Below are 27,268 nucleotides of genomic sequence, written 5' to 3'. Positions count from 1 at the left end.
AAGAAGCATGTAATTGGCTCATTGTGAACCATTTTGCGTTAAATCATCACAGACGAATATATAATAATAGAAAAAACATGAGAGACTAACATAACTATATATTAAAACTAAATTATTTTGAGGTCACTTATTTCGTCAGTGTTAAACATATAGATACACGCGCAAAATGCGTACGCTAAACTAGTATATTAATAAGAGTAAAGCATCTACTACCCCTGAACCGTGACTAAATTTGCTACGACACACTCCAACTCCACACGGGTCCTATTACCCCTCAACTAAATTTTAGCGTATTTTTATCAATCTTTTTAGTTGAAGTGACACCTTTTGCTGACGTGACACATTTGACACGGGCTCCATTTTTATGTAATAAAAGCGTCGTGTCAGCATAAAAGGATGATAAAAATATGCTAAAATTGAGTTCATAGAGGTAATAGGAACCCTGTAAAGTTTGAGTGTATCGTAGCAACTTTGGCCATAATTCGATGTGGTACGGAATACTTATCTCTATTAATATTTGAAAAGTCGACCTAGCAGTTTCTTTTTAGAAACATATCGATTCTAATCGAGCCGCGAACACATCTATATGGCTGGTGCTTCTATACCCTATCTATATGTACGTGACTACATATGATAATCTTTAACGAAGGGTGTTCGACTGATTATTCATCACTATATATGGCTATATATATCGTTGCTTATCGTTATGTTGATAACAACAATAATATATCCAATGTAATTTCACAAGTTGCGTTCGATATGACCACCAATTGGTTGGAAAAAGAATAAACTAAAGTACCATGATATTATTTTATTTATAGTTCAATAAATTAATAATGTACACACCAAACTCATTAGAAAAATGAAATTATATATCATATGTCAACCTTATGCTAAGAAGATAATCGTGGAAACCACTTTATAATTTTGATCATATTATATATACTCCTCATCCCTTTATGTACTTCTCAAATCCTACTACTAACCACCAAAAAGAAAAAAAAGCAACTCCTTTTTTGGTGCGTCAGACTGTCCTTTTCTTTTAAAGATTAAAATTACTAAATGGATTCGAGTTCGGAATTATACCAACAAGAAGAGAAGAAAGTCATTTCAGTTTGTGAGTACGTTGCTAATATGTTAAGAGAGTCATTTCAATGTCTCACCGTTATCCTCCTCAGCTTTCTCCTACCTCTTTCCTTCATCGTCCTCGCGAGGTTGTCAGTAACGCAATATCTCATTTCCACGTCATCTTACAAGGGCCCCGATACACTCCTTGTTAGGCTCTACCTCTATGCCAATCCTACTCTTCTTCACCTACTAGCTCCATATGTTAGCATTTCTGCTTTGTCTCAGTGCTTGACAGGACGGACTTCGTCTGATCACATGATAACTAAACCTCTTGTTTGTGCTTCGTGGATTTTGCTCTTCGCGTTTCAAATTTGCGTGTGCATAGGCGTAGAAGGTAGCATAGCCGTTGGAATAGATGGTACTGGTTTTAGTCGCGAGAGACTGTGTCTGCTGACGAGGAGTTTGTTTTTCTTGGGATTGCATGAGACGACATTGTTTTGGTCGAAGAAAGTAGTGAAGCCGGTTGTGGATGACACGGTTTTTGGAGATGGCACGGAGGATAGGTATGTCGAGAATGTGGCTATGGCTATGAGTTTCGGTGTGTTGTGGTGGTGCAAATTGAGGGATGAAGTTGAGTCTTTAGTGGTTGTAGTTGAGGTGAAAAGGGACTTGATTGGTAATGTTGATTTGGTTGACTTTGTTGGTTGGTGGTTGTATTATGTGACTGTGGCAATTGGTATGGTTAAGGTTGTTAAGGCACTTGTTTGGCTAAATTTTGTGTTGTTTTGTAGGAATGTGGTTGATTCAGAACTAAGTTGCGCGGACTCTTCACTTTTCATGCCTCACCCATGTCGGATTCTCCAAAAATACACTATTTTTGGCCAATCCGACACGCATCCGCTGACATTTTTGAAGAATCCGAGCAACATAGATTCAGACAATGCAGGCTGTTGTACAAGAAATGATGACAAGGTCTGAGATAGAGTTTTGATATTTTTTGTAGATGTCTCTGTTAAACAGTTGTAACCTTGATTCTTAAACAGAACTAGATTATTGTTTATGTAGATAAGCATCCAGTACCCCCTCTCCCACCCCTGAACTATGGTAAAAGTTGCTATGTCACACTCCAACTTTACAGGAATTCTATTACCCCCGAACTAAATTTTAGAGTATTTTGTCACCCTTTTATGCTGACGTGACACCTTTATTACATAAAATGGATCCCATGTCAAAGGTGTCACGTCAGCTAAAAAGGATGACAAAAATACGCTAAAATTAAGTTCAGGGGTAATAGGACCCCCGTGAAGTTGGAGTTTGTCGTAGCAAATTCGGTCATAGTTCAAGGGGGTATTAGATGCTTTATTCTTGTTTTTGCTTTGTCAAAGAAGGGGGCATGTATGTATTTTTTTTATTTTTGAGTAAAAACAAGTGCAAATACAAATATTCATTCATTTTATGATGGAGAAACTTGTCTGGAGCGGACCCTTTGGGCTTAGCCGCATATGAAACTTTTGCCTTTGAAGGATTCCTATCATATATGATCTAACCTTCATGTGACCAGGAGGTCAGGGTTCAAGCCGTGAAAACAGTTTCTTGCAGAAATGTAGGTAAGGTTGCGAACAATAGACCCTTATCGTCTGGTCCTTCCCCAGACCCCGCGCATAACTGGAGCTTTAGTGCACTGGACTGAACATATGTCGACAGACAACATCATATATCAGTTGATTTTGTCACGTACAAAAAAAGTGCCTTGTCATAACTAAAATAAGACAAATACTTGGCCTGCAAAACTGTCTTGTTTCTTTTATGATCCATCAAAAACTTTGTGCTTAATTTTTCTCTTTTGTCATTTCTTTCCAACCATGGCATTACATTTGACAGTTTCTCACTGTTTCATTGTCCAAATGCATAAAATCCTTAGTGAAACAAAGTCATTGAGATACAAACAATACCATTATGTTAAGAGGACTGTCTTTCATCTGGGCTCTCTGCTTGTCCAGGCATGGCTACAAAGTCACCGCGGCTTCAATCTTTAAACCTTCACCATGACCGCCTTATTTTGATTCGCGAGGGCAAAAACTTCACTTTCAACCTTGTTGACCTCCTACTGAGTGAATTCCCTTGATATATACATTCCAGCAGTAAAACACAGGTTAGTGAAAGCCTGACATCACCAAATAATTCTTTTGGTTAGCACTTCGTTAGTCCTGGAGTTCAGATCATGGACAGTCACGAGCATCTTCAAGAGTGTGGGAGAAATGAATTGATCAACAATAGCGTCATAGATCCTTGGTATGAATTGGACAGTGGGGATCTTGAGTCTCTTTACACTGTATTTGACGACAAACATCATGAGAATACATCAGACAAACAATTTCAGTTATTGGAAGATCAGCAACAACACATTTCAGATAATTGGACCCAAAGTGATGATTCTTCAAATATGGTCTTGCCTCTGCAGCCCAACCAAATTCAAGCGACCCCTGAAGCATGTAATGTCGTTCAGCCTCAGCTGCCAAGGCTTGGCGATTTCCATGACGAGAAAACAAATTCCATTTCTTTAGCATCTTTGGAGCTCTTGAACAATTGTGGGAGGTTGTTCAAGAAATCAAGTGAGGAAAACTTGAGCAACGTACTCAGCAACGAGGCTCGTGTAAGTAACATACCTAAGTTGTCAACAGAAGAAATCTTGCGAATTGCTGGAGAAAGATATATCCAGTACTCCACCCATAGGGTAGATGGTCTTTCCATGTTTATACATCCGTATGCTTCATCACTTACAGGCCTTCCCATAGAGCAAACAAAGGACATGGAACTAGTTCACCTCCTTCTAGCTGCCGCAGAAGAAGTGGATCAGCAGCAATTTCATTTGGCTAGTCAATCTATTGCACGCTGCCTGTGGAAGGCATCTGCTACAGGTTAGGTTGAATTGCGTTCATTTCATCTAAAAGATTAAGCTACTAGAGAGAGTACGTATTTATTCACTTATTTATATCTTGATAGGTAATCCGATCCGGAGACTTTGTTTCTATTTTGGTGAAGCTTTACAAGAAAGGATTGATCAAGAAATAGGAAGGTCCCCAAGTTTTGAAAGAAAATTAAGGTTTTTAAGCACTCTGGCATTAGGTACTACACCTGAAGCGTTGACCTGCCACACGGAAATTCCCTTCAGTCAAGTCATGCAATTCGCAGGAATTCAGGCAATATTTGAAAATATTAAAGGTGCAACCAAGATTCATTTGGTTGACTTTAATATCAGAAGTGGAATTCAGTGTACGGGCTTGATGCAAGCTCTTGCAGAACAACACGACCGTCCAATTGAGCTTTTGAAGATAACACCCATTGGACACCAAGAAAAAGAGAAAATCGAAGAGACAGGCAAGAGACTACAAAGTTTTGCCAATTCCTTGAATCTTCCCTTTTCATTTGCTATGGTCTTTATGTCTGACATGAAAGATCTCAGGCCCGAATCGGTCAATGTTAAAGAACTTGAAATTGTGGCTGTCTATTGTTCCACTGTACTAAGGACAATGATCTGCAGGCAAGATTATTTGGACAATACGATGCGAGTAATCAGAGGACTAAGACCAGCTGTGGTTGTTGTTTGTGAAATTGAAGCGAACCATAATTCACCTTCATTTTTGAACCGTTTTGTAGAGGCACTTTTCTTTTATAGTGTTCTTTTTGATTGCTTTGAGGACTGCATGGATAGAGACAATTTGGTCAGAAAGAGGATTGAAGTATTTCACATTGGTGAAGGCATCCAGAATATGGTTACAGCTGAGGGTGCAGAAAGGTTCACCCGGAATGTGAAGCTTCATGTATGGAGAGCATACTTTGCAAGGTTTCGAATGGTGGAAATGGAAGTCACTGAGTCATCTCGGTATCAAGCGAAACTGATTCGAGCAATTTTCCCATGGCAGTTCCTGCATTGTTCAAAATGATGGGAAGGCTCTCCTAGTTGGATGGAAGGGAACACCCATTAAATCTGTTTCTATTTGGAAGTTCTTTTAATGACACTGAAAAGGGTAGCTCTAAGAACAATTGTTCCATGTTAAGGAAATCAGTAGGATACTTGTCCTTTTCTTTTTATATACCCTTAAGAGTTTCTGTAGCTAGGCAAAAGGTGCAAGCAAACAAACAACGAAGATGAAACGAGAGAAAGTCGCTTGAGATGGTTGGGTTATGTCTTGCGTTGGCCTCGTTGTGCTATTATGGTGAGTAAAGGCGCTAAAAATGGGACAACATAAACCTAAAATCACATGGAAGGAAGTTGCTTCAAAGGACCTGAAAATACTCTTGGAATTCATGTATGCCTAGCGGAAAAAAGGGCAAAATGGAAGAAAAAGATAGATATAGATGATACCAAATAGTTGGGAATATGTTTTAGTCATATTAGTACATTTACTAAAGGTCCTATGTTTTGAAAGAATATTTTAGCTCTGCTGAAGATTTATAAGCCAGAAAAACAACAGCACTTTTTCCTCCGTATAATATTGCTCTGCGATGAGATTCAATGGTGAGACATGGTAAGTGAGGATTCATCCAACAGGTGACTCACTTCAGCAGATCATATAATATTTGGTCGCTCGTGGATAGATTGCTAATCTGTTCATTCGTTTATGTATGAATCAAAGCTCGAAAGCTGTAGCTCATTGTTTAAAAGATTTTGTACTCAAATTTAGACGTTTCAATTACAAAAGATCAGACCGTGTTAATGTAAGAATCAGCTAAATCTTCAAAATCAGGCATGGGCCTAATAGTATAGAGGACAAGCAGTATTCAGATAAGGAGGAAACTTTATCTTGACTAAAGCTCCAAGATGATACCAAACGGTATCTAAATGAGCACAAATCAGCCCACAATCTTCGCAAAACAGTCCACACGACAAGACACCAAACGGAAACAACAAACACAAACTTAAACGAAAAAGAAGATAGCTAACTTGACACGAAGAGAACACATAATGTAGCATCTAAAGAGTATATTAAACTCTGAAACCTCTACAAAATATGTTAACAAGCACCAAGTTCTTACGGTGATCGCCAAGGGAATTAACTCACCTCAAGATCCACCATTTCCAAGCAAAGAACAATATTGTCTTTTCCAAGCCCTAAGCTACAATGGCTAATCCAAGCCCTAACTAAGAACTACACTAAGGTGGTCTACTCTCTTCAATGTATCATATTTTCATCATTAAACAACTAAAGAGAAAAAACCTAATAAGAGACTATATATAGCCTAACTTATTACATAGTATAATGGACCAAAATACCCTTAATGAAAGGGGCGGTCATGGGTTGTTTCTTTAACATGTGCAATCCCCAAAATATCCTTAATGAAGCTTCTTAAATGCTCCAAAACCATGTGGTCACACTTCAAAACTTGTAGTCTCGAATTGGCATCAAATGTAAGCCTCCACGCAATTTTCCACACACGGGTTTGTTTAATGGCATGCTCAAAATAGGACCTCCATGCATGTTCTCGTATCCTTGAGGTGACCAAGTCTTGAGCCTCTATGTGTTGGCCTCTAAAGATGTCATCAAAAGATAAGATGGTCATTTGTCCCGTATCATCCTCCCCTTCTTGAAAAAGATTCGACCTCGAATCCAAACCTTGCAAAACCGAAGAGAGGACAAGAAAATACAAACTCCTCATAACATGAGGGTTAGGGTTAGCATAACAAATAATCTCAATATGCTAAGGTTGCACATATTTGCAATATAACGAAGGATCCTTTGAATGAAATATTAAAAACTCAATGAAAGATGTACGAAGGATTCGGTTATGGGATTCACCAAGAGTGACACTTTGCTTGTCATGTAGACCAAGAAACAAGTTGGGTGCACCAACATCACCATTTCCATATTTGGCGCCTGGGTCAAACGGGAAGAGTGGCCATAGACATGGGTCTAAACAACACTCTCCTTTTCCATGGTCTCTACCCAAACTAAATGATATACTCTCTACAATAGCATACATATCATTGAAAGAAAATAGAGAGTAGAGAACAGTATCACTCAAGTCGACTTCTACTAAGGTGCTTTCATGTGTGTACTCACTACTAGTTTTCCAATCATCACCATGAGTACTCTCAACAATAAAGTCACACAAATTAAAAGAAGAGTAACTTCCAAGACTACACATTCCTTACCCTTAAAAGTACTCTCATCTTCCAAGAAGAGATTTCCATCTTTAGGAGGAATGTCGTCACACCATAGTGGGTTAACATATAGGCTATAGCCTCCAAGGTAAGTTATACCATCTTTTTCACCACTAGGCTAATTAGGAGTGTTTATGTGATTTTCAAACAAGACATTATGCCTAAAGAGTGCATGATCCAACCCACAGGCAGATTTGGAACAAGTAAGTTCCTCATTGTCTAAGAGATCAATATCAAGTTTCAAAGCGGTTTCAAGCACAAGATTGTCCCAAGAATAGCTCTTGGGTTCACTCCCCTTTTATTGACCAACTTTTTCAAAACTTCACTCACTTGAGTTTGATTAATCACATCACACACATACTCAACTAATGGACAATTTTCAAAAATAGGTTGATTAACACCAGTTACATAAGACGATGTACTTCCGTTCAACATATAGGCTTCAATACTAGGTGGGCATAAATTGATCTTACAAGAAGACTCAATTTGGTCATCAATAGGATCAACTAGTGTATCCACACTCACAACATGTACATCATTAAAAAAAGGCAAAGAATCATTAGACTCACAAGTAAGTAAGCTAGTACTCATACTTAATGGGCTACTAGCCATATAATTATCATTCACATACACAAAAGTGTAAGAGTTAGCTATTTTACCTTGAAGTTCTTGAGTCGACTCTCTTTTGCCATGTTGTGAAGGTCCTCCACAAGCTTGGGCAGCAACTTCACTTCGGCATTGCTCTCCTTCACTTGCTATGTCAGTACCTATACAAATATCCTTAGAAATAGAAGGACAAACAATGTTAGCTCGGTTTGGTGGCAATCCCCTCACTTCACTCTAAACAACCTCTCCTTTATCTACTCTCAGATTACCACCTTGCACACCCTTACTTCTCTCAATCTTTTGTCTCTTATAAGCATTTAGATTGGAGTAAGTATTCACTTCTCTTTGCGGCTCGAGTAGCATGTATGTCACGAGGTGATTTCCCCACTGGTCTCTTATAACATTAGGCCAATTTTGCACATTTGGAACTCTATGTTGTGCACACCAATCGGCACCTAAGCATACATGACCGTATGTCAATGGAAGAATATCGCACCACACCTCCTCATAGTATTCGAATTGGGAGAAGATAACTTTGACCCTCTCAGTAACCTTAAACCCATTCAAGAAGTATGGAACAAGTAAAGACTCGCAAAACAATCCCAAGTAGTCAACCATGGATAGGAAGTATGTAGTTTCTATAGTACCCTATCATTTAACACAACGAGGTAGCCTGCTACCCAACAAATGGTCACCTTTTCGGAGTGTACACTACTTCTCGGCTCAACATTGTAAGGAACACGAGTACCTCAGTTTTGGAGATGCATACCCTCTTCTTCTCGTTGGACAACTTCCACCAGAGCTAGTATAACCATTCACACTATATCGACCTTGATAAGAAGTACAACAAAGTAGAGAATATGAATCTTCACACTCCTCACTAGGGGTGTACATAGGTCGGGCTGGTTTGACTTTTATTAAAAAAAAAACAAATCAATCATGTCGGTTTATTAAAACTATAGACCAAATCAAACCAACATAAAATTGGTTTTTATGGTTTAGGTTTTAGTTGGTTTTTTCAGGTTTTTTTATTTTTTTAGATTTTTTTTATAATCTTTAGTTTTTACAATTATATTATGATTGAAGACTAGATCAAATATGTTTTCACTCATGTGCTAACAAAAAACCATAATTATGAAAAATGAGGAGCGGAAAACTCTCTTGAAACTAAAAAGTGAGATGTAGAGTGAAAAGTTTAGGTTTTAAGTTTATATTGGGTTTTCGATCATTTAATTAGCAATTAATGGACAAATATTACAACTTAAAGACCCAAATCTAAATATATAACGGGCAAAATTCAGAAATAGCACACTTATCACCTTAATTATGAGTTTCATAGCAACATAATATAGCAAGTTGTATTTTGTATTTTTACAAACTGTTGCTAAAAAAATATAAATACATATGATTTTTACTGCCTTTATGATCAATATGTATTTTGTATTTTAGAAAACTGTTGCTACAAAAATACAAATACATATTCTACAAAATATACTTTGATAAAAGTGTTGCTATTTTTTGTAATTTAATACTTAAGTATGCTACTTTATGTATTTTTTCCAATATCTACATCTACTTTCAAATTATTGAAAATTACTAAAACTAGTTGAAAAAATATTTAAAAGGTAGATTATAATTAATATTTTACGTATAAAAAAATTTGAATATTATATATATATATATATATATATATATATTATGTCGGTTTGATTCGGGTTCGGTTTGCCTTTTTTTTGGTTAACACCAAACCAAACCAAGGATGATCGAGTTTTTTTTTTTCTAATGTCAAACCAATCAAACCGAACCATAAGTCGATTTTTTTCTTGATTTGGTTTGGTTCATGGTTCGGTTTGACTTGACGGTTTGGTCTGCACACCCCTACTCCTCACGTGTAGTCTCATCATAGCTCTCATAAGCTTTGCGAATGAAAGGATTGTACCTAACACCAACTCTAGGTTTGGAGTGAGAAGTGTAAGACTCTTCACATGCCCCAACGTCATCATAAGATCTATCACGGGGTCCTACATCATCTCCAAGTTCACCATAAGCACTAGGCACTTAATTTACCTCATTTTCTCACTCAAAACTGTAACTCTCAAATCTTCTCAAGTTTTAATCATGGCTATTTTCATAGCCTCCGCAACCTCCCTCAACTTCGTAGCCATAAAACCCCTCACTACAATCATAGTCTCCCATGTTGTAGTCACAATAATCTCCGGCTATCGAAGACATGTTTCCTTTATATCACCTTTGTACCTACACAATGAACAAACAAGTTTAGTAGTAAAATATTCTCACCTTCACTCATATACACCCACCTTTGCGATTCTCACAATTAGAGCGGCGAGTATTGAAAGTTACTTATACTTCGGTAGTCAATAGGATGTCAATTCTACTTGGCAGTCGGAATAAATTTTTGTTTGATCGACTCAAGACACAAAAATAAAATTTACTTATGAACTTGAAATAAAGAAGTTACTACAAGTTAAAAATGAGAAAAACACACAAATAACGAAGACACGAAAGAAACAGATTCAACAACTAATCTACAACTAAGCAGGTTATGACTTGTTGTTAATTAATTCTAGAATCAAGACATGAAACTAATGAAACAATAAAATGAAACTAAGAATCTAAAATTTTTGAGCTTAAGCACTTGTAGTGATGATGTGGCAGCCTCTTATTGGTTGTTGAAAATTATCGAAAGTTTTGAGAATTTTTTTCTTATTTTTCAATTTGTATTGATCAATGTTCAATTGGAAGAGTGTATTTTTGATTTTGAGAGGGAAACAACAAGACTTAAAGGCTTTTCAATGATAGAAAAAAAAGGCTTGACTTTTCTTTCACTCTTTTGGCAAAACACCTTTTGAAGCCTTTGTCCCCCTTTCCTCTTTTGTAGGTCTTGGGAAGACTCCTTTCTCTCTTTTGGTAATAAGACCTTTTGAAAGTCTTTTGGGCCTCTTTCTTCTTTTTATAATAGTCTTGAAATGTGTTTCAAAACTAACAAGAGAACACTTTTTTTCTTCTTTGATTTTAGATCAAACAAACCATTTTCTCTTCAACAAGATATAAAGATGTTGAAGAATGCTAAGAACACAACTTTGAATCTTGGAGTTCTAAGGTTCACGTTGGACCTCTCAAACATCAACAACACATATTCAAGCTCCAATAATCAAAAAAAAACATCAATAAAACATTTTTCCATCCACCAATCTTCAACAACAACATCAACAAAACATTTTTTCAGCCACCAATCTTCAACAACAATATCAATAATCTTCCAACATTTAAGAACCACTCGAATTTAGCTCAAAATTTAGACGTAAACTCTATCAGTGTTAGTGAAGAAGGGAATAACACTAGAAACAACAAAACACAAGAAAACCAAGCCTCAAATCTCGGCCCAAACACAAATATGGGACAAATTACTTTTCTTTTTGCATTTTTTAGTTTTTCCAACACTATTTTTATGAGTATTCAAGATAACAAGCCTAAGATTGATCTTGTGTGAATTGAATCAATCCTTGCTCTAATATCAAATGATACCAAACGGTATCTAAATGAGCACAAAACAGCCCACAATCTTTGCAAAACAGTCCACACGACAAGACACCAAACGAAAATTAAATAAATGAGTATGAATTTGCCGAATTTTTTGCGACATGATTGGTGTTTTCTAAGAAGGTTAAGAATATGATAAGCATTTATGCCCATTAATAGAAGCAAAGTTTTATTCTTTGAAGCGCTCAATAAAGTTTCAATTTTTATTACTTATAAAAGTAAAAAAAATAGAATATTAAATAATAATAAAAATAAAATTAAAAAAATAAGATACAATTATGTTGTAGGTATGCATGAACAGGACAAATAGGGTTAGAAATGAAATTATTTGATGAGATTATCTTACATAGAGGACAAGATTGTGGGAAGTGAGGTTGCAATGATTCGGACATGTGATGATCAAGAACTTTTTTAAAAAATTAGCGGCCTAAAGTCAAATTTAAATTTGAGGTCTTAAAATTTACATATACATAATAAATAAAAAATTAATATTATTTTTTCTTATTTATTCATAATTGTTGTTTTTAGTAGAACTATATTTCACATAGTAATATTATTATTTATAATAATTAGGATGAATTCAAGTAAATAATATGTGAACCATGTATTTTTAATAAATTACCTTGGATATTATTATAAATATATTATTTATTATTATAAATCTTGGAGTAGTTTAATTCAAAGTTTCAAAAAATTTCTATTAAATGATGATAGTTCTTTTTACTATATTCAATATTGTCAAAAAGAAAATAGAATTATAAAACTAATAATTAATCTTTTTTGAGGCCTTGAGATTTTGAGAGCCTAAAGTAAAGGTTTTACTAGCCTCACCCTTGAGAGCCACCCTTGGTGATGATGAGGTTCATGGATACCCCAGTACAAAGATGTGAGAGATTGATTATAAATGGTTTTAGACGAGGTAGAAGTAAGCAGAAGAAATATTGGAGAGAGGTGATTAGGCATGAACATGGAGTAGTTGCAATATTCAAAGGGCATAATACTTGATAGAAAAGTATGGAGGATGCATATTAGGGTAGTGGATTAACGGGTATGACTTATGAGTGCGTTTATAATTGTTAGAAAGCGTGTTTTGTTTGTATTTGTGCCTGTAGTTTCTTATAGTCTCTTGTTTGTGCTGTTTTTGTGATGTCTATGGAAAGTGTGGAGGACGCAAATTAGGGTAGTGGGTTAGCAGTAGGAGTGGTTCCGTAAAAGTAGGAAAGAGTATTTTATTTGTATTTGTACCTGTAGTTTCTTATAGTCTCTTATTTGTGGTATTTTTGTGATGTCTATAAAAAGTGTTGATACGAGTATGATCATGATCGGGGTCCAATGCGTCAAGACTCAAGCTCGGGAGGCTGCCCATCCAAGGAACAAGATTTTAAGTGTAGAGAACAAGTCCCACAAGCTCCAAAACTGTTCACTGTTCATCCACGTTCACTGTTCATTTGCCCTTTGCAAGAGTTTTTTAGTCATTTGTAATAAGTTAACCTAGGTATAAATAGAACCTCATTAGGTCATTTTTGGAGAATATATTTTGTAGCATCTTTGAGAGTCTTTAGCAAGGTGGAATCCTTGGACAAGATGGAATCTTTGTATTGATCATTTGCTTAGAAACAGAGATTGCTTGGGAATTTTGATTCCCTTGAGGTCACTAAGGGATAGGTTTAGGTTTTGTGTGATATTAAATTTCCAAAAGCGGAATAAGCTTTTGGGTTGTTAATATTATACCATCCCTTTGTCTATCTATCTATCTTTACTTTCTTATAATCGTTCGTTTATATCTAGTGTAATTCGTTTGTGTTCTTGTCTTGTAACCGTGTGTTGTTGTTATTGAATCTTGTTCATCAAGTGTTGTTGCTGTTTTAGTGTGTTTTAATCTAGATATCACTTTCCTTCTTGTTCTTCTTGCGAAACCAAGAGAGGTCATCAAAAGGGTTCATAGTTCTTGAACTAGTGGACTAATTTTGGTATTTGTGTTGTTGTGTTATTGGGGAGTTTGGTATAATTTGGTATCAAAGAAAGGCTGGTTGTGTTCCTACACTACCAATCTTGGGTTCTCTTGGACGAAAATTCAAAAAAAAAAACTGAAAACTGAAAAAAAATTCCAGAAAAGTGCAAATCTGTCCATTTTGTTTTATCGACCGAAAATTGTGTTGTTGTTATCTTGGCCAAGATTTGTTTATTGTGTGTCTAGAAATTGTAGTATTTTATTTTTTTTAGAGTATTTCTAGTGTTGGTTTATTTCTCATCAACACTAAAAAGTGTCCAAATCTAAGATTGAACTTGAACTTGTTGAAGTTGTTGATGTGAACAAGGTGTGGACGAGTTGGATGTTGTTGTTACCTAAACCTTGGCCGATTTGATGGTCTTGTTGTAGTGGAGTTGGAAACTGAAATTGTTGTTGTTCTTAGAGTTGTTGTTGTTGTTCTTAGAGTTGTTGTTGTGTTCTTAAGGTTCTTCACCCTTTCATCATCTTGTTAATCCTTAAAGTGCAAACTAGATCTAAAAAGGTGAAAGACCAGCTTGTAGTAGTTGTTAGTGAAATACTTGTCCCTATCACTTCAAAGACTTTTCATCCACTTTTCCTTGATTTAAGGACCTTGTTTCAAGGAGAAAGTTCAAAGAAGTCAAATTTTGCTTTTGAAATTTGAATAAAAAGGCTCCAAGACCACTTTTCCCTCTATTAACCAAATCCACCAATTTCAAATTGTATATTGATCAAGACTTGAAATTGCGAAATAAAATTTTGATAAAACTCGTGGCCAATAGTGGACTGCCACATCACTAAAGTACTGTTCACGCAATATTTTTGAGTTCAGATTTTAGATTTCTTAGTTTCATTTTATTGTTTCCTAGTTTCATTTGTTTGCTCGACACTAATTGACAACCTAGTAATGCCCTACTAGCTTGTAAGTTAATTTTGTGTACGTTCTTCGTGTTAACATTGTTTGTTGTGTGCTTTTTTCTTTTTTGAGTCATAGTATCTTTTTTGGTTCAAGTTCGTACATTACTTATTTGAGTCGTTTCAAACAAGAATCTACTACGACCTCGAGCCACAATTAGGACCAAGTAACCTCATTAGAGTATAAGTGAGTTATCAACACTTGTAAGGCCAATAGAGTGAAAAATCCAAAGTGTGAAAGTGAGGGATTGTGGGCTATTTTGAGACGCATTGTGGACTGTTTTGTGATGAATTATGGACTGATTTTTGCTAATCTTTAATGTGTTTGTTGTTTTTGTGTTGTTTGCTTAGTAGCTCTTGATGGGTACAATGGCAAATGAAGCCGAAATGCCTAGTTGGGTTAAATTCATCATGACAAGTCTTGATGCCATAGATAGGCGAATAATGGATAGAATGGAATAAAGATTGGAAGGGACGAAAGTCTCTCTGTACAAGAAATTGAATAACTTGATGGAGCATCCAAGCCTTCCTAATCAAATTCTCGTGAGTGGCCATGCTCCACATAAGCTACAAGGTAATCAAACTAACTTTTGCACTCTAGTAAATGAGGATAATAGACAACTAAGTGTTAATGATAGTTTGTCTTTAAGTGAGCCGAATGTGCCTTTATTTTGTGATGATAATGTACAACTTGAGATTGTAGATACACTAGTTGATTCACCTAGTGTTGAAGCCATTGTGGAAAGTGGTAGTAAATTGTCTTATGGAAGTCATGAAGACCAACTTGTGTGTGAAAATAATGATGTTGAACATGTTGGCCGAATGACTAAGGATGACCCTTTAGTTGTTTTTGTTATTGACCATGATAGTATAGAGGGGACATTTGATCACTATTGTAGTAGTATTGGGGTAAGAAAGTGTATTCCCAACCCGTGCCCATGGACACTCTACCCATTTGATTCCGGTGATCATTTGAATTATGGTGATGAGGATGCCTTTTGGAATGACTTGAATGTGCATGGAATGTATGGCTTTCCTCTTTCGGCTTTCAAGTCTAATTGTTGTTCCAAGAAGAGTCTATGTTTTCCACTTGATAAGTGATGCTTGTTCCTTGTTTCTTGTCACATTTATGCGGATATTGATTCTTCCTTGGTAGGGTATTTGGGTAAGAGGGATGTTTGGGTATATGTGAAGTTTGAGCCACCTTGGCAAGATGCTATGATTGATTACACTAATCCTAACCTTCATACCTTGAGAAAATTTTGTTTGCTTGTCCTTTCTATTGCTTTGCAAGGTTCGAATTCAAGGACAAATCCTTTCTAAGGAAGGGAGGATGGTACGGGTACGATTATGATCGGGGTCCAATGAATCAAGACTCGAGCTCGGGAGGCTGCCCATCCAAGGAACAAGCTTTGAAGTATAGAGAACAAGTCCCACAAGCTCCAAAACTGTTCACTATTCATCTGCCCTTTGTAAGGATTTTTTAGTCATTTGTAATAAGTTAACCTAGGTATAAATAGAACCTTATTAGGTCATTTTTGGGGGATTTTTGGAGAATATATTTTGTAGCCTCTTTGAGAGTCTTTAGCAAGGTGGAATCCTTGGACAAGGTGGAATCCTTGTGTTGATCATTTTCTTAGAAACGGAGATTGCTTGGGAATTTCGGTTCCCTTGAGGTCACGTAAGAGATAGGTTTAAGTTGTGTGTGATATTAAAGATCCAAAAGTGGAATAAGCTTTTGGGTTATTAATATTATACCATCCCTTTGTCTATCTATCTATCTTTACTTTCTTGTAATCGTTCATTTATATCTAGTGTAATTGATTTGTGTTCTTGTCTTGTAACCGTGTGTTGTTGTTATTGGATCTGGTTCATCAAGTGTTGTTGCTGTTTTAGTGTGTTTTACTCTTGATATCACTTCCCTTCTTGTTCTTCTTGCGAATTCGAGAGAGGTTATTAAAAGGGTCCATAGTTCTTGAACTAGTAGACTGATTTTGGTGTTTGTGTTGTTGTGTTCTTGGGGAGTTTGGTATCAAGTGTGGAGCACACGGATGAGGGTAGTGGATTAGCGGGTAGGAGTGCATCCGTATAGTAGGAAAGAGTATTTTGTTTGTATCCGTACTTGTAGTTTTTTATAATCTCTTGTTTATGGTGTTTTTGTGATGTCTATGGATAGTGTTGAGGATACGAATTAGGGTAGTGTGTTAGCAGGTAGGAGTGCGTCCATAATAGTTGAAAAGAGTGTTTTGTTTGTATCTGTGCATGCAGTTTCTTATAGTCTCTTGTTTGTGGTGTTTTTGTGATGTCTATGATTTCGAATAGATAGTTTATACTATTACCTTGTGGTGTCTTGTTTCCTTTATTATCTAAGGGTGTGTTATCCTATTTTGTTGTTTGATCTTATATTTTTTGTTTGTTATACTATTATTTGTAGAGTGAGGAATCAATCGAAAACAACATCTCTACTTCATCCGAAGTAGTGGTATGGACTACGTACACTTTATCCTCACTAGACCCCCTTTGTGGGAATACACTCGATATAATGTTGTTGTTGTTGTTAAGACACGATTACATCAAATTGATCATTAGATAAAGTTAAACTTTTTGATGTTATAACAAAATTTATGAGTAATAATAATTGAAACTGAAAGACAGTGAGATATATTAAAGTTTTACAATATGTAAGGAGCTTGTATTTATAAACTAAGAATAATAATACATGAACACAATATAATAGATAAGAACCATCCAAAGAAGCTGTAAATCCCACTAAAGCCCCACCTTGTGTATGTCTAAAGGCCCATAAATCGGATTAGGGAGCTTTTTCAATGTAAATTCAAATTACTTAAAGCAAAAAAAAAAAAAAAAAACTCTAAAAAAAGATTTTTTTTAACTAACATATCTTTGCAGGTCATACTTAAGACGTGGATGATAACCACTGGCCAACAAAAGGATAAGAAATGGAGTTAATAATTTAAATGGTCACTCAACTTTGAATTTTTATCCCAGAAAGTCACTTAACTTTGAACTTTACTTGGAAAGTCACTCAACTTTATATGTTTTACTTAAAAAGTCACCCAACTCATTTTATTATTTTTTAACTAATTCTTTATGTGAATTTTTTTTTTAATAACAAAATTCTAAAAAATATGAAATATCCATTTAATAATCTTTTTACCCTTTCTTTCGTTCTCCTTTCTTTCATTTGATACCTATATTTAAAGAAAGGGGTATTATCTTGTATTACTATTATAGAAGTACGAAACTTCTATCACCATATGGTAGCAACTTTTTTACCCGCCAAAAGAAAGACATATTAGAGAAATTTGTAATTTAATTATAGTCTTAATATTTAAGATTATAAAATCAACTTCATTTTTGATTATTGTATGGTTTTTATTTGAATTATGTCAGATGTCCTAATATTAGGAATTTATCCGGTCAAGATATTTTTCTTATTTGAACTATGTATGTAAATAATAGTACACTTCTATGTTAATTTTTCTAATATTTAGACTTTTAAAATCGACTATAAATTTATTTATTAAATCCTCTTTTAATAAATAATAAATATTTTATGTTTTCTTTATCTATAGTTAAAATAACTATTTTAAAAATATATTGTACTCATTGATATAAATACGTGCACAATGTACGTATTCAACTTCTGGCCCTATAAAATCACGATTTTCAATTCTATTTTTAATATGTACTTGTCCATAGGTGTTGACACCCTAATTTCAAGTTATGATTTGAATTCAACATTTATTTATGAAATCTATACTAAGTTTTAACATCATTTTTTGTCTTGCATCTCGAGGGTAGAAGGCCAGTCGTGTAGGAGTATTGTCTTGCATCTCTAAGATTTAGATTTATTGGTGTTCGTCGTTGACTAGCCATAGTATTATGGTCCCTGCTTGTGATACTATCATAGTTTGTTGTTTATTATGTTTCGATTGTCACATTGTTTTTATCTTTTCTTTCATTTGATACCTACATTTACCCTTTCTTTCATGTGATACCTACATTTGATACCTTCATTTCTTGATTTATATATCTCCTCAAAAAATTTAACCTACAAATTAATTAAATGGTGCCAACAACAACAACATCATTAGAAATTCTTGAAAACTCTGCAAAAACTTTAGAAGCAGACAAGAAAACTTCTCCAAGTGAAGCAATAATTAGGTATTTAAATATCCACATAGTAGGTATCAAATGAAAGAAAGGGGAATGAAGGAAAGGGTAAAAAGGTCATTAAATGGATATTTTATATTTTTCAGGATTTTGTTATTAAAAAAAATTCACATAAGCAAAAATTAATTTAAAAAAATAATAAAATAGGTTGAGTGACTTTTTGAGTAAAATATCTAAAGTTGACTGACTTTCTGAGTAAAGCGCAAACTGTGTTTGACTGACCGTTTGAGTAATTAACTCATAAGAAATGTGTTCTCATTATTAATCATTTCCTCATCACATATACCAATCTCCCATCCTAAAAATATCATTTTACTTCCCAACACAACCTCCATCACTTTATCATAGCAAAAAAAATGGTCTCTTCCATAGCTGGTGTTAATCTCACAACTCCAACAATCCTCTCCAAATCATCTGGGTTCGCGAAAATCCATGCGTTCAACTTCTCAACACTAAACAATCCATGGAAGAACAAGAACAAGAACTCACCTCAATTCGTGTACAGAAAGATGTACGTAGCACCAGTAGCAGCAACACCGGATAACAAGCTATCTGATTTAGTCGCGGAGAGTGTTAAGGAAGTCGAACAAGCTTGTGCTGAGAATCTAGTTAGCAGTGAATGTGCAGCAGCATGGGATGTTGTGGAAGAGGCAAGTGCAGCAGCAAGTCATGCAAGGAATTGGAAGAAGGAATCATCTGATCCATTGAAGAATTACTGCAAGGATAATCCGGAAACTGATGAATGTCGTACTTATGATAATTGATCGATAATTCTCTGTGGTGTTTGCGTTTTCTTCAAATGGTAATTTGATAAGTAATAATCTGTGTTTTCAATCTCCATGAATGTCTCTTGCGACAGTTTCAATTTATGTGATATAGTTTGAATCAATATGAGTGTGTTACTTGAGTCTGAGGATCTTTTGGGGGATAAAGTGTTCAACTTATATGATATAGTCTGAATCAATGCGAGTGTGTTACTTGAGTCTAAGGGTCTTTCGGGGAATAAAGTGTTCAGCTTATATGATATAATCTGAATCAATACGAGTCTGAGGGTCTTTTGGGGGATAAAGTGAGGGTACACTGTATCCTTTCCCGAACCCACACCCATACTGAGTATGTTGTTGTTGTAGTGGTTTGGATCAACATGAAAATTAAAAGAAAGCAGAAAGTTGTAAAATTTGTGGATCAGTGTTTCATCCATACTATGATTTAAAGTTTGATTAATATTGCAAAAGTTAGTCTTCTCTTGCTTATGGTGCGTCAGTTTCAATTTATGTGATATAGTTTGAATCAATAAGAGTGTGTTACTTGAGTTTGAGTGTCTTTCGTGGAGAAAGTGAGGATACACTGTATCCTTTCCTGAACCCACACCCATACTGAGTATGCTGTAGTTTGGATCAACATGAAAACTACGACCCAACAACATACCCGGTGAAGTCCCACAAGTGGGATCTGGGGAGGGTAGAGTGAGTGCAGACCTTATCACTACCTCAAGGACGTCGAGAGGCTGTTTTCGAAAGACCCTCATTTCAAAACTTCAAGTACAACAAATCCACGTAAAAGTAGGAAAAATAGAGAGGAAAGCATAGCAATTAACGTGGAGGATGCAATAACGAACATGTCCAGTGAAATCCCACAAGTGGATCCACGGGGGATGGAGCATATGCAGACCTCACCCCTACTTCATGGAGGGTGAGAGATGGTTTCCGAAGGATCCTCAACTCAAGTGCAGCAAATCAAAATAGTTATGAAAGGAAAAATGACAATGAAGAAAACACGTCAACTCAGAAACTAGGACACACAGATCATAATATCACAGAACGAAGAAATACCCTTGAAACAAAAAGCCCAATATCATCCAAATTACTCCAAGATGCATATATATAAACTTAGAAACCAAATATCTTTGACAAAATACTACTACAAACTACTAGACTACAAGAAACTAGATATTTGAATGTCAATAATAACCAATCCTGACTAGTCAAAAAGCTAAATCCTTAATATCAGAACCAGCAGCTCAAAATTGGAACATATCGGAAGCAGTGATAGCTTGAGTTGGGCACGGCAGTAGCCACGGCTCCAGCAAAATGTCGGGAATTTCAGCAATGTCTACAGGAAATCCAGTAGTATCAGCCCAGAATTGGGTGAGTTCGTTCAGCGAATTCAAACGTTCAGTCAGTTCTGCGAGTTGAGCTCTCAACATGTTGTTCTCAGCATCAACGGAATCATACTTCCTTTAGACAGAATCAATCTTATCGCGGCAGTTACTGTTCTGGTTCTGCAGCTGAGTTGTTTCATTCTTTAACTCCTCCAAACGCTGCTGCTTCCTCATCCGTGACCTCTTGGCCGACTGACGGTTGGATTCCATTCTCTTCCTTTTCCTTTCATCAAACTTTGCATACCTCGGATCTGCATCCGAACCAGAACTCAGAGTGTGGAGTCAAAGTCATGTCTCTCGGGCTGATTTGATGAATGACCAAAAATAGAATAACAAGAAACTATGCGTAATTTGTTCGATCAACAAACTTTTGACAGTGTGGCTATGGAATTTTCTAAATTAAACTGGAACAAGACAATGACGAGGGTCGAGGGCTAGTTCATGAAAAATCGTAGAACCAGTAAAGAAAGTCTACTGAGAAAGAGTGCAGAATCCGGATTCTACGCATACGGATAGAGAATGTCATGAAGAAATTTTGAAACTAAGAATCAAACATTGAAACTTCGTAAGAAACCTCGATCAATCTTCCAGAAACATATAATTTCAAGAGTAGATTTAAATCCCGACAGGAAAAAGATCTGTAACCAAACACAACAAACTATATTAGAAAACTTTCTGGGAACGCGATCAAAAGGCAAAAACAAAATTCAACCACATAGGAGCAAAATTCAACGAGATCGTTGAAATGTTTTTGCTAGAAAAGTTTTAACCTTTCTGAGATTTCTCAACTTAATTCTTCAAATCTTTCACAAAATCAAAAACTCATTGTCAGTGCCTTTTGGATAATTGAAGATTTGGAAATGTAAGTTTGAAGATCTTAGCCAAGGGTCTAGCGGAAACAACATCTCCACTCCACAAACCCCACAAAGATAGGATTAAGGTTCGCGTCTAAAGTGTTGGGACTCTCCAAAAATGTGGCTGCACCCGTATCGGATCCTTCAAAAGTAAACTACTTTTGAAGAATCCAACACTTACCCAATGACATTTTTGAATAGTCCGAGCAACATAAGTCTGCGTATGCCTACCCTCCCCAAACCCCATTATGGAATATCTCGTGTTGTCGTCGTTGTTGAGTTTGAAGATCTTCAACAAAAAAGTCTATTTTTTGCTAAAAGAGCTCATCCAAATTACAGTTTTTGCAAAACATATAACAAATGTCACTAAATTAAGTGACACCAAATTAGTTACTTTCAACTCTAATCCCTATATAAAGTTTAAAAAGTACTAAAGTTCAAATATTTTTTTTTTTTTTTTTTTGTATTTTTCAGTTAAAAAAGTTCAAATCTTTGAATCAATAGATATGACTTATCACTAACTATTAGTCACAGGCTTAGGGGTCAGCTGATTGGCTGCGGAATGAAATAGACAAGTATATCATATGGACTGAACGCAAGATAAAATAATCACATGAATATCTCGGTATTGTTATCCTTATCTCACCAACCAAAATAAAATAATCACATAAACATCTCTCAATTATTATCCTTATTCCACCAACCAAACGACAAGAATATCACATGATTGGGCGCAAAATAAAATAATCACATGAAAACCAAACGACAAGGATATCACACGAATGAAGACAAAATAAAATAGTCATATGTCCCACCAACCAAACGACAAGGATATCACACGATTGAACACAAAATAAAATAGTCATATGAAACATCTCCCTATTATTATCCTTATCCCACCAATCAACTGATAAGATCCATTTCTCTTTACCATCAACACAAATAAAAAAATCATCAAAAACAAATCAAACAAACAAAACATAAAGAACAAACAAGAACACTAAATCAAAATATACAGAATAAAGTAAACAAAAAAACCAATGGAGCATGCAGAGAGTCTAAAGAATGTTATCAAGAATGAAATATAGTGGTTTATATAGGGGAAATGAAGAACCTTTTTGTGGCAAATAAGAATATATTTTTTTATTATTTTAAGGTAAGTTGTGTCATAGGTGTAATGTGGTTGGGCTATAGTATGTATGACAGCTAATAATAATAAGGTAAGTGTCAAGAATGAAACTTGGGCCTAACTCAACCTCAAAAGCTAGCTCATGAGGAGGAGGATTGCCCAAGCCATATAAGGAGATCAAGGACCCTTTCCTCTTCCAATGTGGGATACTTAACACTCCCTCGCACGCCTAGGCTAACTGTAGCGTGGACAACCCGCACAGGCTAACTGGAGTGTGAATAATATATGGGGGCCCACCATCGGTGAACAAATATTTGGAATGAGCCTGACTCTAACACCATGTGAAAATTGATCTTGGACCTAATTCATCTCAAGAAGGGAGGATTACCCAAGTTCATATAAGCAAACTACCAGTCCATTCTCCAACCAATGTGGGACTTTTACCCACTCTAACTGTTTCTGTGAAAATTGGTCTTAGACCTAACTCACACCCCAAAAGCTAACTCAAGAAGGAAGGATTATCAAAGTCCATATAAACAAACTACCAGTCCATTCCCCAATCAATATGGGACTTTTACCCACTCTAACACCCCCTTACGCCCAGGCCCAACTGAAACTGGCGCGTGGACCGGGAGCCCAAAATGAGGATGGACCTGGCTCTGATACCATGTCAAGAATGAACCTTGGGCCTAACTCAACCTCAAAAGTTAGCTCATGAGGAGGAGGATTGCCCAAGCCATATAAAGAGACCAAAGACCCTTTCCTCTTCCGATGTGGGATACTTAACAATAAGTTTCTTGTATATTTCCTTTTTTCTGGTCCAGCATTCGATATCCGTATTGAGGTTATAATTTGCATGTCAAAAACTTGAACTCGAACAAGAATGAATCTTGTATATTTACTTTTTTTCCCTTTTTGTTCAATGTTTGATATTCATATTGAAGTGATTAATTTGATTTTATACATTACAAGATTATTTTTGTATATACAAAAGTTGAACCGAAATAAGAATGAATCTTGAACTTTAATTTGGAGATCTCTAACTAAGAATGGATCTTATATCTTTCGGTATTTGCTCTTAATTTCGAAATATTTTTAAATGGCAGTAAATTTATTTTTTATCACCCCATAATTTTGTTGTGCCTTGCAAATATCTTTCATTATTTAAGTCTCCAAGATTTTATTGACATTGCCATATAGTAGTAGTACTCCAAACGTTTCAATACTTTTTTTTTTTTGGCTAAATTAATTGGTTGCAGAGTTTAAGAAATTAAAAAGTCTTTCGACTTTTATTAATCTTATCATCTTAAATATTTCATTCATAATGTTGGATATAAAGAGTTACTATTCTATCCTTTTAAAATAAGTATTCTCTTCGTCCGTTTTTATTCTTCTAGTATATTAAAAATAGATATTTAATAATACTTGTCTAGTTTAAAAACTCAATAGATAATTTATCATTTTGACTTCATTTTACTCTCATTATTAAATATTATTTATTACTCAATGTATTTCTTAAAATATTAAATTATATGTTCGAAGAATGATATTATAAAATTACCCTATAAGATAGTGGTGCTCATCTTAAACATGGTCATACCTTTTGGGGCTGGATGGGCTTGTGCGATGCGAGTGTCAATGAGAGTGTCTTGGAGTAACATGTAAATTTGTTGTCATATGATCAATAAGTCATATTCAAGCTGTGAAAGCAGAACTTTGTATCTAATTTTTGTAAAAATATAAGGTAGGACTGTGTATAATAGATTCTTATGGTCTCTACACCCAAAGGGTGTGACCTAGTGGTTCAATAAAGTTGAGTTGAACACATGGTGTCTCGGGTTCAATTCCCAATAGATATAAATACTAGGTAATTTCTTCCTATCCGTTCTAATCTTAGTGGACAGAGTGAACTAATTAACTATTGCTGATGAGAGGTGGCAGTATGCGTAAACTAACTCCGATACCATGATTATCAGAAAGAAAAAAGATTCCTTTGGTCCCTTTCCTAGACTCCATACATAGTATAAACTTTTATGCACTAAATTTTCTTTAAGATACGTGTCAAGTCACTATGAACAAATAAATGAAAGTAGGGAGTACATTAAATTTTTTTTAAAGATATATACCAAGTCAATATGAAGAAATAACTGAACGAATGGAGTACAACACTATGAATTAAGACTAAAAGAAAGAGTACAGAACTCTGAATACACTCTTTCATATAATACAAGATATATTGAAATACAAGATAAGATTACATATAATATATTCTTATAGTAAGTTTCTTCTCCAAATGATAACGGAATGACCACGAAAAACATATCCAGCTAAGAACAACACAGAAACAACCAACAAACACAAAAACAACAAGAGAGACCGAGATCAAGAAGAACAACAACACAAATACCATAAGCCGAGGCCAGAAAGATAAGAAATGGAACACAGTGCAATAAAAATAAAGGGATAGGCAAGATGACATAAGAACTTACGAAGAGCAAGAACCAAAATGTATTTCAAACATTAAGACCCTTAAACCTGCAAGTACAAACACCAATCTTCTTATGGTGACTGCTAAAGGAATCAACTCCGCTTACAACCACCATTTATAAGCAATTTACAATATTGGCTTTGTCACGACCCAATTTTTGAGTCATATTGGCACCTACCACAACCCACTGGTAGGTAAGCCAACACCGTAACCCAGAGCTAATGCAATGGGTTACCTTGGTAGAAACGTCCAACATGGACCCTATGTAGAAACACAATATAACAACAATATTCCACAAACGAAACAACTAACATTCGAATACCAATCCCATGACCTAATAGTATAAGTACAAGAGCAACTCTAAATCTGACAACAGAAATTACAATTCAAAGTCTGACAACTTAAATAGTCTTATACAATTGTCTCAGATACAAAAGACTAGTAAAGATAGAAGGGAAAGAGCGCAACTCGAATTCCAAAAGCTCACCCTATTTCCAATTGGTTAATATTGCATGATCCCGACTCAATGATGGCAACTAGAACCTGGGTCTGCACAAAAAGGTATAGAAGTGTAGTATGAGTACCAAAACACGGGTACTCAGTAGGCATTATCGGCCGACTGAGCTAAATTATAATATAAAGATGATATAAGGCAAGACAATAACTTAAAGTATAGGATTGAACCTGAATCTTCTTTAATGTCACTGTATAAATACTAATCAACTATATCAATAGTACGACATTCCATATTCGCATATACCATAACCTTTATACAAGATGAGTAATCATTTCGGAAGCGTAAAGCCACGTAAATATACAATAACAATCATGCAGTTATTGTAATCAACACCAACCATCATTAGAATATAAAGCACAAGCACTTACCATGATGTTCCATACCACTGGAAAGTACACGCAAAAGAGCCCAACAAAGAACTTGTCACGGCGTCCCATGCCACCGGAGAGTACACCAAAAGAATACAATAGAAGAACTCATCGCGACATCCCATACCACCGGAGAGTACACCAAAAGATCAAATCATTAATATATCAAGGCACAACTACACGATCACTTACCCAAAACTGCGGGTCCATATTCCCACCATAGCCTCTTACTGAGGTTTACAGTCATCATTAAAACCGTATTTATATACAACGAAACCAATATCACCATAACATAGCTATATAGTCACTTATTCTGTATTTCATTAATGAACTCCAAGTCTAGTCTATATTAGCTAATCACCAAATCCATAAAGCACTAGTTTATAAGTCTTATAGTTTACTAATCATTAAATAAGGAAAATCTTCTAGTTACCAATACCATTATTTATTCACCTATCTCAAGGCCATTATCTAGTTAGTAACCTCATTATATAAGTTTTCATTTAAGCCACCATAGCGTCACATGCTAGAAGTCAACTTAAGTATTCATCATACAATACTAAGACCAATATCATTAGGCATATTACAACCTTAAGGACTAGTCTCCATATTTTAACCAAGTAAGATCCACCAACTAGTTTACTAGGTTTCTAGCCCACAAGTCATAGCCATTTATTAGAAATAACTACTTGTCACATAAGCCACTTTACTAGGCAAAATTCCATAACATAACCATTTATTCAAGTCAAGAAGATTACTAAGAGAGCCCTTAATTTTATACATGATTATCCTATCAAGTGGAATTAACCTAATCTTTAGCCTAACTTATCACTAGTTACTTATTAGAGTTAATAATGGTCACACTCCTTATTTAGTGATTATGAAAAAGAATGAGTATCAATTACCACGAAAAACATCATGTCTCGAGTACATCAACGGTTAGTCACACACGGCATAACCTTACATATATAGACATACACTTATATAAATTTTCCCCACACGACATCATAACATCATTACCTCTTTCGGATTCACTGGGTATCATCCTGACATAATTCCCTCTTTCGAATTCACTGCGTATCATCATAACATCATTACCTCTTCCGAATTCTCTGGGTATCATCATAACATCATTACCTCTTCCAGATTCACCGGGCATCATCATAACATTAACATTTCCTCCGAATTCACTGGACATCATCATAGTATCAATATTTCCTTCAAAATTACCGGGCATCATCATAGTATCAA

The 27,268-nt window shown here is 35.4% G+C and overlaps 2 protein-coding genes and 2 pseudogenes across 2 annotated transcripts; 3 read left to right on the top strand and 1 right to left on the bottom strand.

Moving 5' to 3' along the window:
* Window positions 1–1,062: 1,062 nt before the first annotated feature.
* On the top strand, window positions 1,063–2,046 carry LOC107846328. Its single transcript, XM_016690747.1, has one exon. It carries the CDS (start codon window positions 1,063–1,065, stop codon window positions 2,044–2,046), a length of 984 nt encoding a protein of 327 aa, XP_016546233.1.
* An 868-nt stretch (window positions 2,047–2,914) lies between these two features.
* On the top strand, window positions 2,915–5,082 carry LOC107847283 (annotated as a pseudogene).
* Window positions 5,083–18,771: 13,689 nt separating this feature from the next.
* Window positions 18,772–19,389, top strand: LOC107846892 (calvin cycle protein CP12-1, chloroplastic). The gene has a single exon (XM_016691161.2). It carries the CDS (start codon window positions 18,857–18,859, stop codon window positions 19,262–19,264), a length of 408 nt encoding a protein of 135 aa, XP_016546647.1. The 5' UTR covers window positions 18,772–18,856; the 3' UTR covers window positions 19,265–19,389.
* Window positions 19,390–20,354: 965 nt separating this feature from the next.
* On the bottom strand, window positions 20,355–20,943 carry LOC107847069 (annotated as a pseudogene).
* Window positions 20,944–27,268: the final 6,325 nt, after the last annotated feature.

Source organism: Capsicum annuum, unplaced genomic scaffold, assembly GCF_002878395.1.
Source record: "Capsicum annuum cultivar UCD-10X-F1 unplaced genomic scaffold, UCD10Xv1.1 ctg71457, whole genome shotgun sequence".
Taxonomy (NCBI): domain Eukaryota; kingdom Viridiplantae; phylum Streptophyta; class Magnoliopsida; order Solanales; family Solanaceae; genus Capsicum; species Capsicum annuum.
This window is presented reverse-complemented; position numbering and strand designations above follow the sequence as displayed.

What these genes read in the sequence shown, in the direction of transcription:
- LOC107846328 (XM_016690747.1), top strand. Translation starts at nt 1,063, where the DNA reads ATGGATTCGAGTTCGGAATTATACCAACAAGAAGAGAAGAAAGTCATT.
- LOC107846892 (XM_016691161.2), top strand. Translation starts at nt 18,857, where the DNA reads ATGGTCTCTTCCATAGCTGGTGTTAATCTCACAACTCCAACAATCCTC.